Source organism: Papilio xuthus, unplaced genomic scaffold, assembly GCF_000836235.2.
Source record: "Papilio xuthus unplaced genomic scaffold, Pxut_1.1 DF826923.1, whole genome shotgun sequence".
Taxonomy (NCBI): Eukaryota; Metazoa; Arthropoda; class Insecta; order Lepidoptera; family Papilionidae; genus Papilio; species Papilio xuthus.
In genome coordinates, this window is record NW_013531726.1 from 2,834,195 (window position 1) to 2,854,299 (window position 20,105).

The window sequence follows — 20,105 nt, forward strand, 5'->3', positions numbered from 1 at the left end:
ATAAGGCTGTCTTTGTTCAGGGTAATCTCCGGAATGGGTGGACCGATTTTGAAGGTACTTTGATGGAAAGGTAGATACGCGGGGGTATACTAGAGGTCACTTTATTTATTATTTTTTAATTCTGCGCTGACGAAGTCGCGGTTGACGTCTAGTAGTATTAACTCAACAAACAACAACGGATGGCGGCGTAAGCAGTTGAAATTAATGAAAAAAATATTTTGTCCAGTTTTATGATGTTAGCTTTTTTCCTTCGATGTAGTAAAACTTTATAAAGGGAAAGACAACTAACAGAAGTTTGTTGATCCAAGATAGTAGTAACCGTAGGAAATAGTAAATAGTAAGCTTTAACTCGAGTTGACCCACTAGAAAACAGCTTAACCACTTATCTAGAATTAAGTAGTAATATGTTTAAACATTACACAATAATGATTTTGCGCCCTACAGTTCACCGCGTGTAGAGTACATCTATCTTATTAGCCAATATGAACCTAAATTGGGGAAATTTAATTAATAATAGTAAACTCGTGAGTACCAAATTAGGTTTGTAGCTAAACATTTATAGATAATTTTTTGAATTTGTGTTTTGTATTTAAAAATAATACTTTGTTTTTTAAATTTGAGTATAAGAGTTGTTCTTTTTATAACTTAGAACTTGTATACAAGTGCTCTCTAAGCTATTGTGTAATGGTTTAATGAGACTGCGACTCTATACATAGTGAACTCTGTGTATGCATTGAAGAGTCTTTTTATGACGCGAGTGTTTTTGATTCATCTTTACTATTAATTTCGTAGTCTAATTGAAACTCAATAACTATATATAAGATTATTTTCTTGTGATTTGGTATTCTGTTATATAAATACGTAAATTTAACGCAGAATAAAGATAGCGATGGACTGAGAATGGGTCAGCGATAAGGAATCCCCATCTTAAAGCTTCGACAACCCTTTTTTCCGTCTTCGCAAATCGGTGTAGATTACACTAACAGTACCTCATACTTTTTGTAAACATTATATAAATGCGAATACGTGAAAATATAATCATATTTTGAATGTAATGTTTTAATTATAGTATAACTTACTACAGGCCGGCCACAAAGCCACCTTCGATAAATGACCCTTTTAAACAGTATTATTTATCATCATACGAGTATCATATGATAAACACAACCTCATCATTATCATCATCAGCTCACTGTACCACTCTGAGGGGCTCGGAGCCTATCATAGTCAAAACTACCTGTCGAATAAAAAATAATAATATCGGTAGATCAGGAACCGACTTACGAATTAATGACAACCATAAAAATCTCTCGATTATCGCTTTTTAGGGACATAACATTCCTCAACCCCCTGCACGTCTGTACGAAGGTTCACTTCAAAAAATTGCATCACAAACATTTGGTAGGAAATCTTACACGCACCAAAGAGAAGTTTGTTCGTTTCAAATTCAATATGTTATGGCGAGCGTGCCCCCGCTCAGGCGCTCAGGCGCTCAGCCGACACCGAAACTCACTCGAGCGTTGCTCACAGAAAATTTATTGTTTTTCTAAGAAAATTTTCTTCGCGCAGCGTTACAATCCTGCAAATTCCTCGGGGAAGTGTAGCGAAACTTAATGACATCTTGGAAAATTATTTGTATTGCTACCACTTGTTATACTTAGTTTGAAGCCTTTTGTTTAGTCTTTTGTTAATATAATTGAGAAAGATTAGACAATGGTATATAAGTGCATAACATTCCTGAATACTCCGCCATGTAACTTGATAGTTTATAGTATTATACGTACGTTTCTTTTAATTTGAGAAAGTTTTATTTTTTACTTTTCGCCTTACAACTTTTTGTCAGGAAACTTAACTGAAATCACATATGTTTTATATAATAATTGTCTACATTAACGAAACTAGGGCTCCTGCTTATTTTCATTCCATTTTCACATGAGTTTATTATTTCATTTTACGTAAAGTTGTAGGTTAGCCTGATTTCAAATTTAATATAACAATTAAAAATTTAAAAATACAGTACTTTTCATAATATAGTAGATATATGTACGTATAGTTTAGATTTCGACAAATAAATCGGATGTTTTTACGTAGACTTTCATAGAATACGTAATAAAGTTTTTCAAATGATTGTTAGTCTGTGTTCACGACGCTAGGGGGCGACACGTGCGCGGGGTACTCTCGAGACTGATCCCTTCTTTTGCTTAGATTAAATTTGTTCCTATAAAAATGTGTCCTCCACTCTATAGCATTGAAAATGTGCAGATGTCGCCAAACTGTATGAAACTAACGATAGGGTTGACGATGTGCGAAGCCTACTGATGACCTACTATTATGTTGAAAATATTCTAGCCTTATAAAAAAATAATAACCCATCTTAATTTATTAATAGGAAAGTTTCTTAAATAGCTTTCGATATTCGATTTTAAATTTCAACTAAAAGCATTAAATACGGATAGAAAAGTAATAAGGTAAAACTTTTATTTTTTTGCAAAGAAATTTATACATTTAGCGAGGAAAAATACGAATCACTCTCCATTAGCGAATCAATATTTAAGACATTGAAGAAGGAAAAAACTTTTTAGCTGCGAAATACTTTATTACTTTTTATTCTAGGTCATTTCCTTCACACTTTTTACTGAAAATTGTATAAAATTTTATGCAAAGTTCTTTCATAAAACTCTTAAATGTAACTATCGAGCAAGTTGATATGTTAGTCGATAATTTTTGCATCTGTTTTAGAACAAATAATGAGCTATTATAATAATTATATTTACCTACACTTTTACGCAATTATTAATTTGATTTATTGGCATACACAAAAATGAGATTTTCAAGTTAAATGTACTTTGTAGGATTAAAGATAAATAAGAGGAGGCTTTTAAGCATACGTTGTCAATAAGATTGGCGTGAAGCTACAAACATTGGCCATTGTTTGTTTTAGCAAGTTGGCGACGGTGACGCGGGCGGCGTAGAAGAAGGAGTCGGGTGTCAACCGACAATACCTCCCTGCAATAATAATACGGCCCTGAACGATCAATCTTTGGACTATTAGGATGTTTTAGCGCCTTGATGTATTGTTTCAACTTCAATAAAGTTTTGATGAATTTTCGTGTTCTTGCCAAACCTTTGTTTTAATTGGGCCGTTGAATATTAATGAACGAAGTGACGGTTAAACAATGTTATATTAACTGTTAAATTATTTTAAGCTTGTATAGGATGCTGATAAAAGGTATCAATTAAGGTAAACGTAAAATATTATCAGCCTTTGATTTTTCTGCAACATTTTTAAAGCTTTTTGTATTATTATTAACCAGTCACTTTTGAATTCAAAAAAATTTAATAACGTAAACAGAGTATTATAAAATAATAGTGGTTACATGTGTCTAAAAAGTGATATGACACGATGGAAGATACTCGTAGTTTTTCAATCATATTCCCAACTATATAAAATGTTGACCATTTGAAATTTTTCACGCAGCGTGCACGCCCTTTTCATTGTTTTTTTGAGACATACCATTGTTTTTTATTCATATTTTTCCTTGTTAGGCCTAAATAAATATAACTTCTAAGTTGAATTATGATTAAAAATTAATATTATCTGTAATTAGACGATTAAATTGTTTGAATAAAGAGGAACTAAGAACGTAAGCATAACCTTCTTCAATGCGCATCCGTGGAATATTCCGTGAAACAGCAAACATGGTCATGTTATCTGCCTCATTAAAAGTTTATATTGCTCGACCACAACACTCCTATATTTAAAGTTGACTATGAAATGAACTATAAAGAATACGAAACCCTATTACGGATAAGTTGTCGGAAAAAATGTGGACCCAAAAGTAAACGTCCTTTAAATATTTTAAGGACTTTTACACAATTAATCTTCATCAATTTTCACTTATCGATTATGTAATACCTCGATTTCCTACAAGTATGTCGCCAGCACAAGCGACTATCTACACGTGTGCGAATCCTAAGAACAATAATATTTCATCCGGTTGCCATCATTTGCCGCTTAAGCGCGATAGAAAAATCGTAAATTCAAAGGAAAGAATTTTCTTTATAGTCTCCCAAAAGTTCCAGATACAGGCACGTACTTGCACATATGCGACAATGTGAGCACGAATAGCACCATATCTCACCCTATTTTTTTTTTAATATCCTTTCTCTAGTTCTTTTAAATATAAAACATTTACATTTTTCGACTGTAAAATATAATTTAATTTTTGATAAAGAAATGTATAGATTAATCAATTAGTGCTTATTTGCGAAATCAACGCATCGTGCATAAAATATTTCTTAAGTTAGAACTTGAATGCAACCAAAGTACTTGAAGCACTTTTAGTATAAGGAAGTAAAAAAATCTTGCCATTATAAGATTGGATGCACTCAGATACTACTGTAAAGTTAGACTACATTGTTACTGTTAAAAAATTTGTGGTGAAATTTGTATGTTTTATGTCAAAGTTATCATCGTTTTTAAACCATAAAATTCTTGTTAAGGTCCACTGCTCTTCGGAAAATATTTTCTATCTTTAGCAATACTCATAATTTTTACTTGTTATCTTTAAAGATTATGTAACTTTTTCTAATGTACAAAATTAATTGAATTATATGTAGTATAAATATGATTAACATCCAAGTAAAACATTAAAACGTACAATCATTCATAATATGTTCGTATTGTATAGAATTCATTTTGCATTGATATATGCGAAGATTTGCGTACAATGGAAAGAGTTTAACCGATATTGCTCGACTAGATATATATTTCATATGGGCCGGGCTGAGCTGGGTTGGCGTCAGGCGCGATGCAATCCGTTGTAGTCTGCGGTCGTGCGACGCTGACATATCCATGAATCTGTTGCCCGCAAATATTCGATACACTATTCAATAAAACGTTTTGCTCTTTTATACTCTGTAAATGTTCGTAAAATTTTTATAATACTTACTGAGGCACACTGAACCCTTAATGTTGACTAACACTGAAAGTGATTAAAGATAACAGTAAAGGGCGATATACTCAGCGTGTGACAGTTATAATGTGAAATCTAAGGAGTAAAGGTGCTATTTGAGATATCTTCAATAAGAAAGTCCTTAACTGAAAGTTAAAAGACTCTAATACAATTGATATATACTTAGAGAGTTCTGGAGAGTTATTTTAAAATCATAACTAACAAATAACGTTTACATTTTTGTTAGGATAATTGCATGATAAAATTGCTTGTAAAAACTATTTGTCCAGTTGTTTTTAAAATACGAGGTTGGTACGTGACAAAATGATAGGTACAACTCGTACACGGCTTCTTCAGAGAAACTTACAAGTGCGTTTGACAACTGCTGGTAATTTTGATGAAAAATAGGACGGACATGACCAACTGCTTGTTTAAACTTCCTTGAAAATGTTCTTGGAATTATATAGCGAGGTTAGATTAAATTATATACTTACTACAGCGTACGACATATAATGCTTGTGTTTTAAAAAGAACAAGCGGTGTAGAAACAATTGGGTAATTAAAAATCTGAAAGCGTCTATTAAGTATGTAGGCTTATGTTCATTTGAAAATATTCACGTAATATACAACAGAAAACAAGAAAAGGTTACTCTGTCAACCATGGGACCATTTCTTGACCATAGCAAACATGTAGGTCAAATTTAAATAAAAGTGTAAATTAATTAAGATAATAAAAAATAACTAAAAACGTTTTAATTGAAGTGTTATTAATAACGTGATTGATTCCGTCGTTGTCCCTAACGACACGTGAAATATTTTCACTCATTAAATCAGGTGCTGCCGTAGTGGAGTGCTTCGAGTGCTCTCACACAATAACGATTCGATGGATAAATCATGTTCAAATTTTAATACCGTAAACACGTTTGTAATTCACAATACAAAAGGGATTGTAGTTATTTGATACTTTCTATACTTGAAATTCTAAACTTATACATATGTAGAATGTGTGTGTAAAATTAAACCCGGTACTTTTCTTTATTTTTTCGAATGACCAATAATTTTATACGTAGGTTTTTATTGTTAGGTAATTTTTGTAAGTTATTATTAAGTATCAAAACCATTGTCGTGGTATATTAATGTCTTAAAGAAGTGATTGCACAGATATCCAGGAATTACTAAAATTTGCAACCATGTCCAGTATACAGAATTATTAAATAGTCCCATGTATACAAAAATTAGTCTATATACTTTACTTGCCTGATTTATTTACATCAGCACATAAAAGTAAAACGCGTGATCCCATTGTTAGTGAATAAAGAATCGCGTCCAGCGCGGCCATAACTCAATCGGAACTATATTTCTCGCGCAGACCGAACTGGAGCGTAGCGATAGCTGCCTCCGCAAAAGTTGGCATCGATGGCTGCGGAGACCATTGCCAATTTCCATTAGCCCATCATCCAAAACGAAAAAACGCAGCAACGATCACTTTTTCATTCAATTAAAATTGGCTACTAACCAAATTGCCAACATATACACTGTAAAATCATTCCGTTTTTACTTTTGAATATTTGAATACTGTGAAATATGAGTAATATATTTGCTGTAATGTTTTATTATTTATTATCTTATATATAAATTCTCTTGTTACAGAATGTTGCCATACTCCTTCAAAACGGCTTGATCAATTTTTATGAAATTTTATATGCATATTTGTCTGAGAATCGACTACTATCCATATTTTGAACCCATGCTCACGGAGTCGCGGGCGACAGTTAGTAACAAATTTACACCTCCTAGGTAACGAGCACGGCTGTAGAAGAATCAGAAAGGTTGTGCCAGTATCGCGACAAAGACGCGGAATATCTATCTACCCCTCTGGCATAAAAGCTTGAGTGCTATGTTACGAATAAAAAAGCGAATAAAATGATATCTAAGTTTCGCGACTTCCAGTTTCAAAGATTCTCCCGATCTTTTCATAGTCAATAGGACCCAGATTTCATTGAAAATTGAGAACTTGAAGTTACGAGGAAAGTTAATTTAAGTAGTAATATTGAAGATGATTAAATCATATTCACGATCTCACCTTGTTAATTAGTTAGCTTCACTGATAAAAGCGGCATTTTTTATTTTGTATTCCTAATATATATTTTAAATAGAAATTAAAGACATTACAGAAAAAACCGAACTAGATGTAAAAAAAATCTGGAGGAAACAGTGAATGTAGTGGTGGTGTATGAGGGAGTTACATTCAATCGTGGCTTATGTCGGCGTCAAAAATATTGTAAATCCATAAGCTTTCAATATCGCAAAGTTAACTCAGGTTTTGTTCCCATTGGCCGCATGTTCTGAATATCAAAAATGCGAAAGCGGCCGTCAGTATCCGAGACACGTATCTCGGGACCCTATCACTTCGCTCTTCGACGCTCTTTACTTACTTGCCGTCTACGTGGCGCCATCTGCACATTCCTTACCTAATCCACTAACAAATTTGATTAGGTATCAATATTGGACCCGACAATATTGTTCTTACAAATATTTTCTCGTGTATATTAATACAGATTTTATAAATTACAGCTCGTTCTAAGCTAATTAGTGACTAAACTATCAATTCGAAGTAAAATTTTAAAAGTGATGCACAATTTTTTTAAGTTAGATATTTTTTATTGCCATCTTCTGCTCTTATTAACATAGTAGTTTTCGCCCGCGATCCCATCCGTGTGGAATTAAACTAAAACTTAATTTGCCTATGTGTTCTTCTCACTCACATTCGGTCTGCCACATTTCATCGAGATCCGTTGAACTATTCTGGACATACCATCTAACAAACATCCAACCATCCATTTATTCAAAAATTCGCATTTATATTAGTAAGAAGTAAGATATTTATTGTTATTGTTAACACAAATACCTGTCCATTGTAAAAGTTAGATGTTATACTCAGAAGAAGAGCGCTAGAGGGCGCCTTAATGGCCTCTCGACGACATCTCAGCGAGCACTTCAGGTCACTTCGTTATTCGGATTGTACAGACCGTTACGTGCGCTATGAATAACCTTAACCGAAACTTAGGATTCTATTATCTATACTTTCTCACTTTTGTCCTTATCCATATGTGAACAATATTGATGCTAAAAATTTTGTCTTAAATTGTTAAAAATCTTACTTTTTTTATTCTAATCGAGCAATTTAAGTAGAGTAGTAAAAGTAATTTACAAATTTTGCATCCATACATAACCATGCTTAATAAGCTCGAAGCTTGTAATACAGTTAACAGAAAAATTGAATGGGGATTCGAACCAACAACCGCATGATTGGTAGTCCACTAGGCTATTGGCACTAGAAATTGGTATACAGCTTTTAAAACTTAATTCACATGTTTAATAATATATTCATCATGTTACAATTGAAACATAATTGTAAAAGTTTCAGTAAATTGTACACGTGAAAAGTTAACTAACGTAAGAAATAACAAGTAATCTTCTTCACAAAAGATATTTTATCGCTAGGAAATAACTTGAATAAGTAAATTTCGCACTTTACGCTGCACGATACAACCAACTTGTGTCATTTGTCACATAAGTTATGCACAACGAGTGATAATAACTTAATATTATGTACTATGTAATTATTTCTTGTACTATCGCTAGGAAGTATATAATACAATTTATTGGTAATACAAAAATAACAGGTCATTAAAGTTCGATTTACAATTTTTTTTAATCAAAAAAAATCTTCATATGTGTATAAAGCTTTCTTGATAAGCCATGATTTTAATCTGCTTTTAAATGACGTAAGGCTGTGATGTAGTCCGGCATGCGATTGTAGACGGCAGGCCCCATGACGTTCGTCGACTTTATGGCTATCTCCGATGTAAGCAACATATTATAAAAATCATAAACTATTTTTCGTATTACTTTACTTTCAAACCAATTAAATTTTAGTGTTCATCAAGTTAATTCTAAGATTGCAAAATGTTGTATAATTATCATATTACGGGATATAATTAAGTAGTTATCTACGTAAATACGTAGTTAAGAGATATGATCGTACTATACATAACGTTATGAAACCGAGTACTAACATCTGATTGTTCTGATCGTGCTCTACAAACTTTTAATGAGGCGTACAGCAGAAATCTATCGTGCTTTAGGATGACTTTTTGCAAAAAAAAACTTTTACTGTTAGATTTTAAAACAAAGTACACTAAATTAAAAAAAAAGTAAAATTTGACCCACATCATATGTAAATCAAATTGTTAACTTTTACGAACCATATATTAAAAACTCTGATGAAAAACTGACATCCAGTACCTTAGAGTCATGTTAATCTTAATCTACCAATCCTTATTTCACTCACGAAGGGTTGTTTGAGTAATTTTATTTTACTTAAAATTCTTGTTGAGAAAGACGAAAAGCACATGGCTAAGTAACCCGAGAATATCTCAGCGAAGTTACTTATTTAGAATTCATTTGTTTTAGGGTTTTAGTTATTGAGAAAATTATTGTGTTCTATCACATTTGAGAATTCACGTGTTATACTGATATTACTGTTGCTTCCCACTTCCCGCTGCCGAAAATCTTCTAGATAACATGTCATCTCTATTATTAAAAAAAAGACAAAGAATTTTTTTGTACAAACTTACGGTTAGGCCAATGTATTCTGACATTACTGTCCGATTGGATGATTTAAAATAAACTCTTTTTTCAGAAAATGTAATTTTCAAATCAAGTTTCTAAGAAATACGCAAAGTAATAATTACAAAAGTTAATGAGGGAACTGGATTCGAATTGCGTACTAAATGCCAACAAAGTTGCTTGTCCATCTTCATTATCAAGTTATAATTATAGTCATGGAGTTGCGACAAAATAATGAGCCACTGTACCTGTCACTTTTCTGAGCTGGCTTATAAATTCACGTAAACTTTGACATTGCTTAAATCTTACAATTTACAGTTGATTTTTTTTCTTAAAACATGTCATATAAGTCAAGAAATAATTTTAAAATTTACTATGCATATTCTTGATAAATTTGCGTATTCATATGCTTAGTAAATTTTAGCAAAGACGTAAAAAAATTGATTATAAGGGTTAGATGACAAATACAATTTTAGTGAGCACTGCGGCAATAAATGTAAGATAGTTTAAAAAGACTCATTTTTTTTAAATTAGTGACATAGTAAGGGCACAGGGAAAACGAACAATAAGAATAGGTTATAATGCAATGTTATGCATTGTCATAAATCATCATTGAAATTGTGTTTGCGTATGAAGATTACTAGTCTCATGAAGATTGAAGTCTTGTTTTTTCTTTACTGTTCGTGTCCTTTAGCACACTCTGAACTAGAGTCAAAGGATAAAAAAAGTTTTATATTTAAGCAAAAGGACGTCGGATGACACAAAGGTACAGTTGGAGAATACACTTTTATCCTTTTACTATTACGTAAAAACGAACGCTTCATGCCTTGCTTATGCTCTTCTTTGTCTTAGACCCCTTTTCCACTAAACTAAGGCTATGACACAGACAATTATTATTTATGGATCAGTGGAAATAAGTGACTTACGTCATCGCCAATGATCAAAAGTAACAAGACAAACATAAATTCATATAGGATTTCCGAAAAGCGTTTTATCAATTTTCAACTTAATTATCAAGTAGAAATTGGGTTTACTTTAACAAAACAATATGTAAAATAACATTAGTAGTTATAGAATTTGTAATATTACATTAAAAGTGTATCATTCAGCAACTACACAATCACAAACTCACAATCGTCTAATACAAAAGAAAATTAATGACTGGATATATCACCCCACCTTTGTTACCTCAAATATTTCACTTGCGTATGTATTTTTGCGCAAAATGGCATAAAATATATATCAAATATTCTAGTAAGTGAAAAAGTTTCGGCATGAGATACATCTCAATGTCACATCTGCGAGATAGAATTGAACATGATGAGCAATTGTTCGGTATCCATTTATATAATAAGATGGAGATATGTACTAGGTTTTTTTAATCTTATTAATAACTAGCTATCGCCCGCGACTCCGTCTGTGTGGAATTAAAAAAACTTAATAAGTACCCTATGTGTTCTTCCAGACTATGTTCTACTATGTCAAGTTTCAACAAGTTCTGTTAGACTTTCCGGAGATACTTTCAAACAAACATCCATCCATTAATTCATTAATCTAATCATTCGCGTTTATAATATTAGTAAGATTTGTCGAGAAATGGTATTTTTGAGAATTTATATTTCGTTGCGATTTACATTCTAGAGTGATTATTTCTTCAATTTCATTTTATTGAAAGATTCTTGGTAATTTCTGGCATGATGTTCTAAGAATTTTAATAATTAATTAAAATGTTATAAATATTTTACAAAACAAAAATAAATTATTTATAAAATCATTAATTAATATCTTGTTTCTTTTTATGTATTTGATAATACTTATATATGAGTTCAATATGAAATTAACTTTAAATACAATGTTGAAATCATAATGTTATACAAATACTATCAATTTAATGACTTAAATTGACAGCAAATGTTTTAATAGGCGTAATATTATTCCAGCCAAAGTTGACCACTGAAACCACAATTATTTTGCTATGCTCTGCCAAATTACTCACATAAATACCATTGAATTATGCAAATACTTTAAGGCATTAAGTTATTAATTTATTAAGTAACACCATAAATTAAAATATATACGTCGGAGATTTCCGAGCGGTTTGTTATTTAAATGGTCGATATTATTATCTGATACTGCTTTATTCAGTCGGTGCGCACGCCGGCGCGGGCGCTGTCTCTGGACCAAGCCTGTCACTTGTCAAACGACACTACTGACAGATACAGTTGCACTGACAGACGTCAATCATGCACCTTAGAAACAATGTTGCCATTCGAACTAAATAATTAACGTCATAAATTGGTATTCTCCGACATATTAGGTAGATTGTGACATATCTGATTACAACTAAACTTTAAGAGTGTGTTTACACTATTATTTTTCTGTTCGTAAATCTTCAATTCGAAAATAAATTTTTATCTTAAAATATTTACACCATTCGATATTATCATATCGATATCTAAACAGATGCAGTAAAATATTATTTATGATTACTAATATAATATTTCTATATTAATTAACTTTTGTAACCAAAAACCAAATACATTTGTTAAATATGAAATTATTATTGGCACAGATAGGCCGTGTTAATCTTCCGACGTCAAGAACACATGGCGATATCATTTTTCCTAATATCATATCGGCTGATTAATAACTAAACCTTTTCTTATTGCAATTATTACGTCTCTTCGTCGAAGTTATTTTCTTTACGATGAACTATTAATTCCACGTACAAAAAATAAGAAATACTGTTTGCGTTAATACATATGTGTTCGTGTCGTTCAATAATTAAATGTTTGTCAATTAAAATTAGTTAATTCAATGAAATCGTCATCAGCGTCATATGTACGCACCTAGAGGCTCGGAGTCTATACAAGTCAGGGTGAGTAGACATAGTCAACCACGCTGACCAAGGGGTTGGTACGGTTGGGACCGAGGGTTGTTACAGTTAAATGTTTTATATTTTTAATAATAGTCAATTTAACATAATTATATCATAAATATTTGTGGTAATTAATTAAATAAATTAAACATTTAATTAATTAGAGTTAATGATTTACAAGTTACATTTGAAATAATTTATAATTGAGTAAAGGGTAAATTTGAGTGTGAAATTAGTTTTGTACATCGAAGTTCAAAGGTTCGGATAATATATTTTCCAACACTCCACTCTCCAGGTAATTGTGGCGGAAAGTTTCCGAACGTGAGCGTAATTTTAATAAAGTCCGCCGCAAGTCAGCTCACTTATTTACCTTTATTTAAATCTTAGAATATTTTGAGAGCCAGTCGTTTTTTATAAATATTAAATTGTTGTGAGTTATACAAGAAATAACGTAAATCTTCGCATACACTGAGTTTGAAACGTAATTTCACGGTGCTAAACATGACTGGAAATATTATATCATTACTTCACACGTATAATTTGTTATTCTTACTGTGACTTTTCACGGCCAAGATAACCTTACAAAAACATATGTTATCTTAGTCTTTTTCAAGGGGAAAAGAGAGACGACAATATGTTTTCATGCAAATATTTAGGCTGTAAAAACCCACTGTTCCTTCATGATACATTACTTTCATATCACGAAAATGTGTTTGTTTAATATTACGTACATTAATAAGATTACTAGAATATATTTACTAACAAACAAGGAAGTAAAATAAATTGTCACATATTTTTCAGTAACATTTTTATTAAATGTAAATTAATATGTACAGTGCGACAGGTCACCGGTGTAACTTGTGATCCAAGAATGCCAATGCAGCTTAAGGGACAGATCTACAAGTCCATCGTAAGACCTGTCGTTTTGCACGGATCTGAATGTTGGGCTACCAAGGTTTCGGATGAAAGAAGATTGCATGCATGTAGCTGAAATGCGTATGCTAAGATGGATGTGTGGAATGAAAGGATAAAGTTAAAAATGTGCATATTAGAGGAAGTTTGAAAGTAGCGCCAGTGATCGAGAAATTGAGGAGTAAAAGATTAGCATGGTTGGAACATGTTGTGCGGAGGGATGCTGATGATATAACCACAAAAGTAATGCGATTGAATGTGGATGGCTACAAGTTTAGAGGAAGACCAAAAAAAATATGGATTGACTGTGTGAAAGAGGATATGCGTAGGAAGGGGGTAGACTCGGATATGAAGGCTGATAGAGATGTATGGAGGAGTATTACATACTGTGCCGACCCTCGTTAGGGATAAGGGCAGGTTGAAGATGATGTAAATTAATATGTATCAATTCTTGTGCTTAACAGACATAGCACTAAAATATATGGTAAACTAGGTTTCGCGCGTTACCCCGTCCGCGCGGAATTAAAAAACAATTATTTGCCAGTTTGTTTTTCAGACTATGTTCTACATCTATGCAAATTTTCAGCGAGTTTCCTTCAGCCGTTCTAATAAACAAACATCCATCCATCTAAACTTTCGTATTTGTAATAAGTATGAAGTAAGATACCCAAATTATATCGTTATTAATGTTTTTTTTTCCAAAAAATATAAAGATAATAGTTTCTCCGTGGATTCAACGGCTATAACTTCATTTTATACAGTGATGATCGTTAGACTGCCTTGAAAATTAACGGCGTGTGCGTAACTCTGCAAGTTTTTACGGTTACGACAACGATTATGAGGCCATCTTTTGCAAACGACCTCTGACTTTATACCCCACAATTTTCAACGATCAAGTGAATACTATGTGGTTTACAATATTGGAAATAGTTTTTACATACTTCGAGTATAATTTTAATACGAACCGTACTTCACATGACTCAAAGTCTTATATCCCCGCAGTGGGGCAGAGGGCGTCCACAGTGCGCTGCCAGTTCGCTCTATCTTGGGCTCTGCGTTTGGTCTCGGGCCACGTCAGCTCGATTGCCTTCATATCGGCAGCTACTGAGCGCCGCCAAGTTTGTTTAGGACGGCCACGTCTTCTTGTTCCTAGCGGGATCCACTCCAGAGCCTCCCTGGGAATATGACTGGGATCCCGACGAAGATTCCTAGAATCTGTCGGAGACAGTTACTTCACATACTCTTCAACAATTATTTTCCAGTCCTTCAGTATGTTTGGTCAACGTATTTTGCTCTAAGACGAGTTAAATATGATATATAAATGTTCTAGTCATTTGTAAAGCATAAAGTTGTTATATTTTATGATTCAGTCTGCGACATAAGATAGATGGATATAAAAGTTATTGGTTTGAAAAGGTTAAGCCAACGCTTTTAGGTATGTACTGACATTAAAAAGGTAATGGTTTTCTTTGTAGATACCTGCTTCTAAATAGATTAAAGGTTACCTTGTTTATGTGTTGGCTATTTCTGACGATAGTAACCGTAAGTTATGTTTTGATTTCCATTAGTAGGTAAACGTCTGAATTCTCTTATTTTATTAGTTCTTTTTTTCTTTTTATATTTGTTAACCTAGACCAGTGGTTTCCAAACTTATTATGTCTTCTGTCCACTTTGTGAATAAATATTTTTTTAGTGTCCCCATATTTTCACATATTTAAAAACCACTATAACTTCAAATTAAATGAACTAATTATTGTGACCTATATATGTATATTAACGGAGAATTCTAAACGAAACTTTTACTATAACCCGTAACTTGAGACCTGCAGTGCCCACAAGGAGGCGTTATCGCCCACTTTGGGAAACACTGACCTAGATCAAAGAAATAACAATTAGTTCATAGTAAGATTTATGATTCAACATATTGAGATAGGGTATTTGGTTACATTGATACCGTTTGGTTGGTTTATATAACAAAGCTTTTTCCATTACACAACTAACTTGAAGAATTCAGAGTACAAGAACAAACGTAGATCATACGTCACATTATGTAAATGAAAGAAAACAGGTGGCTGAATTTCAATACAATTTCTTAATGGTATGGAAATCGAAGCTAAGGCGATATATACGTAATTTTCTTTTCTAGTAAAATAGATTTCCTTCGATAATACACGCTGTAGAAATATGATTCATATTTTAGTTCAACAAAATTTTGAAGTACTTTGTTGGAAATTTTATATAATTTATACAATGCTTTATTGTTCAATTTAAGTGCAAAACGTATATCAATCGTTTACACCACAGCATAATAAATTCTAAACTACGTTGTTAACGTGTTATGGGTTCTAACTCTGTAACTGTATGCGATGGCGAGTCTGTTATTTGCATGTTATTCTCTCTCTATTTAGTTTTTCTTATTTATAATGGTCCTGACTTTTCCTTATTATCTTTTTTAAGGTTGCATTGTACAGTTTTATGGCCACATGGTGACAGACCATAACAATACTGTTACACACCATGCGTATGCAAAGCCATTGCTGATCTAATCTGTTCTCGGATCTGATCAGTTTTGGTCTCATTCGCCATCTTATCTTAGATTACATTTGGGGCGTTATGTAAAAAAAAAGTTTGTAAAGACCAACTATAAACTGTTAATATATGGTAATTAGGTTATTTAAATCGGCCTTACTATATAAATAAAGGGTCTGTTAGTATATGACTTGGCTCCAATCCACAACACAACATCTGCGTGCATTAAACATAAGTCAGAAGTACAAATACTATCAGCAATGCTCTAAATCATTAAAACAGACTGTAACATAGTAACATATGACTGACTTACGCTAGGAGAACAAAACGTAACGGTTGGACGTAGAGCATTATTAGTAACAAAAAGGCAGTAGAAAAACAAAATATAGTTGAATAGAATTTTCTAATAACAAGTATCAAAATATTTCAGCTTTTTAATATAACTAATTGTTATACTCAATAGATACTAGAATTGAATGAAATTAATTTGCAAATGAAAAACCGCCTCTAACCGTGAGTTCCTGAGACCAAAATCCTCATTTAAAATACAGGGAGGAACAGGGATGACGTTTTTGGTATGAGAAACTCACGGTAATTGAGTTATTTGTGTAAAATAAATTTATCGTGATGACAATTAATGCATTTATCGTAAAGAATAATACAGCAAATATACATTTACTGTATAAATTTACTCACTAAAGCTCAAAGTGTGGAAATCCAATCTGTTTATCAATTTCCACCGCCAATTTCGAACAATTTAACAGTTTAATCCCACTTTGAAATGATTTTTATACCTATCACATTAAAATTAATATTCAAATTAAAACTGACATTTACAATTATTTAATGTCAAAACTTATAATATATTTGAAAAAAAAATCTTCTGGGTAAATAATATACGACTATCGTATATGGTTGTTATTAGCTACTAGAGGTTTTGTAAGGTTTTACTAAGACCTTGCCCGTTTGAGGTTTTTTCAAATTCGAAGTAACTAGTCGTCGGACGACAAATTGCAATCCCGATTTTAACCAAACCGAGACGAACGAATCGTTGATTGTCAGTACTTCATTCTCATCTAAAAATTCCTTTTTTACCGGTCTCTACTAACCCTTATTCTTTTATTCAAAAAGTCTGTTACATGAGTATTCGATGAATTAAACTTAACTACACGAATTTCAAATGTCAATAGCCTAATGGTTAAGGGTACGGATTTCCGATCACGAGGTCGGTGGTTCGAATGCCACCATTAGATTATTGTCGTAGACTTTAGTAAGAATGGTACAAGAAATATTAGTAAATCTGCTAATATTAAAAAAAATATATCAGCTCAGGTTCCTGCAAATATTAAATAAATCTAACTGTAATTCGTATAAAAATTATAAATTATATTAAGTTGCAGATCTGCTTTTATTTCCAATTTTTTGGAACTGACTGTAGACTGATTGATACGCCTCATTAAGTAATTGTCCTGTTAGTTGTGTCAATCACTACTTAAAATGTATTGCTAACAATTAGTCTACTTTAATCAGAGCCACAGTTTAATGGTCCGGTACAATTTACAAACTTATGTAGATATCTTTATCGGTGTTTAATTTTTAGTACCATTATTTTTTTCTTATATCATAAGGTGGCAAACGAGCGAGCGGCCAACTGAAATCGCTGAAATAGCGAAGTGACCGTTGCCCATAGACATACGCAATTGCATATGTGTTGCCTACCTTTAATCGACGGATGAGAGGATGCACAGAAATTAAATATTTTCCCTTTCCATGCATCCTCTCATCTGGAAAGTCCATTTCAACTTCCCATCCTTTCCCTATAGGAAAAGGGTGGGAAGGGAAAGAGGACTAAATGAGGCCTCCGGGACGCACACTCATCAGACGAAACGCGGAATTGCTTCCACTTCACGCCTGCCTTCTGTGTGGTCGTGGTATTTAACCAGGCGAGCCGGGCCAATTCGTGCGAAGATGTTAAGGCGGGCTCTACCACTGTTTAGATTTAACACCAGCAAATAACATAGCGATGCAGTATATACCATATGTCGTCTAGATATGTAGCTCAATAAACACATGTACTCAGTTGATTGGTAGTTGAAAGTAGTTATCCAATTTTAGCATGTATCAAAGCTTTAATATAATCATATAAACCGTAGATTTTTAGCATCGTCTATATATTTAAATGTTTACAAATCTCAACAACACTTTGAAACTCGAAAAGATCGCACCTTTACCGATAGGATTTTGTGGTTAAAGAATTTTGTTTTAACTTGTTACGTGTTCAGCTGACTTTGAACATGTTCGGAATCAAAAATAACCCTAGGGCCCAACAAATCATAACACAATAAGTTGTTGTAGGTAATTTCCGAACGACCCACGATCTTTCCAACATTTGAGATAGGCAAGCGTATAAATTGCATTCGACCTTAACGGGCAATATTTCATCACTTTATTTACGACCGGTACCTTTTCCTTTGCATGATATATTACCACTTCCAAACGTATTTGCTAATTGTCCATAAATAAAATTTTACATAAAAGAATTATACATCATATCAAACCTATTTATTTTATTTCTTGATCACTACGTATTAGTTTTTGTTTTCAGTAAAATAGTGTAAATTTTAGCAAATTTACTAACCAAAACGTGCTATAATATTACGAGTATAGTACTTAATAGGGCAAGTTAAGTTAGTTTAGTAATACTATCATGAAATGATCAAATAATATTTATGTTAACAAATAGGTTATCAACTAGTTTATGCCATAACTTCATGCAAATTTGTTGAACCGCACAAAAACAACATCTCTCAACAATTTTATTTAATATCGATGTTTACTAATGAAAGAGTCACAAAATTCAAACAGTACCATTGAAAATCAAGAGCATACTATATAACGTATAACTCTGACGATACAAAGAGATTGATGAAATGAAAACATAACGGGAATTGGGGTCTTCAAACAAAACCGTAATATTATCTTATTATTTTCCCAACGAATCAATAAATATAATTGAAATTATTGGATGAGCTCTGTATCATTATTAACACGCCAGCTTTGTCTCTTTGTATTCAAATTTTGAATCCACTTGAAAATAGAAAGATATGAAATTTTCCTTTAGGACAATTAAACACCGGTTGTCTAATGATAAGATGACCTACGGATCTGCATCAGCACAGGAATTGTAGATGCTTTGCTATCTTTATTGGGAGCCTGTTAAGGACACTAAAGTAATCATCAGAATTTTGCGCCATCATCCTGGCTTGCATTAACAGAAAAAAAGACTAATAAAGGCTACGATGTAGTATTGTGGTGTGTTTTTTTAGCGTTTTTCAATGAATATATTCAATTGTGTAGTAACCCAATCTCATTCGTTTGTATTATCAGCTGGGAAACCGATAACCCTCATTCCGCTCGGCGTGACGCAATGCAGAGATTAAAGGCTTATACCATGTACTATTATAGCTGTGGATTAAAACCGATTGAAACCAATATATCCTTTTTTGTCATAATTTTGATACTCCCTTAAAATAACAAGCTGATATTAAGTTATTTATCGTATTATTTTTTTCAACGAATCTGATATCTGAATCTTTTTAATAATCGATTTTTCAAAGTTATTCAATATTTTTAAATGGATTACGAACTGTAATGTGATGCTTAAGAGAAATATAACAAAACATGACAATGTCTTTTGTGTTTCACCTAGCGAGGTAACAATGAAGAGTACGTTAATCTTCGGTTTGTTCAGACTTGTCAGAGATTGATGGCAATGTAAAATCGACACCTCATTACACTGGTGACTTTACAAAAAACAATACTTTGAAAACTTTGTTTACATTATTCTTCCACTATTGGTTAATGATTAAAAGGTTGAGGTCTCATTGTAATCCTTTTTAAGGAAATGATGCGGTCGGCTGAAAGTGTAATTTGATATAGTTAAACTAATATGGAGAAGTGCATAAAGCTATTTTTAATAAAAGAAATCATTAGTTTACTAATTACGGTCGAATTTCGGCCAATTTCAACCACTGCTTAGCTTTTTCAATAATTTAGGCATAATTGTTTAGGTGTGTACTATACGTAAAACGTTAAGAACAACATTTGTGGAGCCATAGAAGTAATTTAATAAAATTTATTGTAATTTAATTAAATCAATCGGTTACACTCGATAATTTTGAATTAAAAAGAATTATTGG

At 32.4% G+C, this 20,105-nt stretch overlaps 2 protein-coding genes across 2 annotated transcripts in view; one reads left to right on the top strand and one right to left on the bottom strand.

Moving 5' to 3' along the window:
• LOC106122465 (neurotrimin) overlaps positions 1-20,105 on the top strand; it is a 155,582-nt gene that overhangs the window by 56,609 nt on the left and 78,868 nt on the right. The window lies entirely within an intron of this gene.
• Positions 14,366-20,105, bottom strand: part of LOC106122328 (putative protein TPRXL) — a 29,046-nt gene continuing 23,306 nt past the window's right edge. Inside the window, exon 2 of the mRNA XM_013318267.1 lies at positions 14,366-14,592. Within this exon, the coding sequence (XP_013173721.1) occupies positions 14,366-14,592 (227 nt within the window). The remainder of the gene's footprint in view (positions 14,593-20,105) is intronic.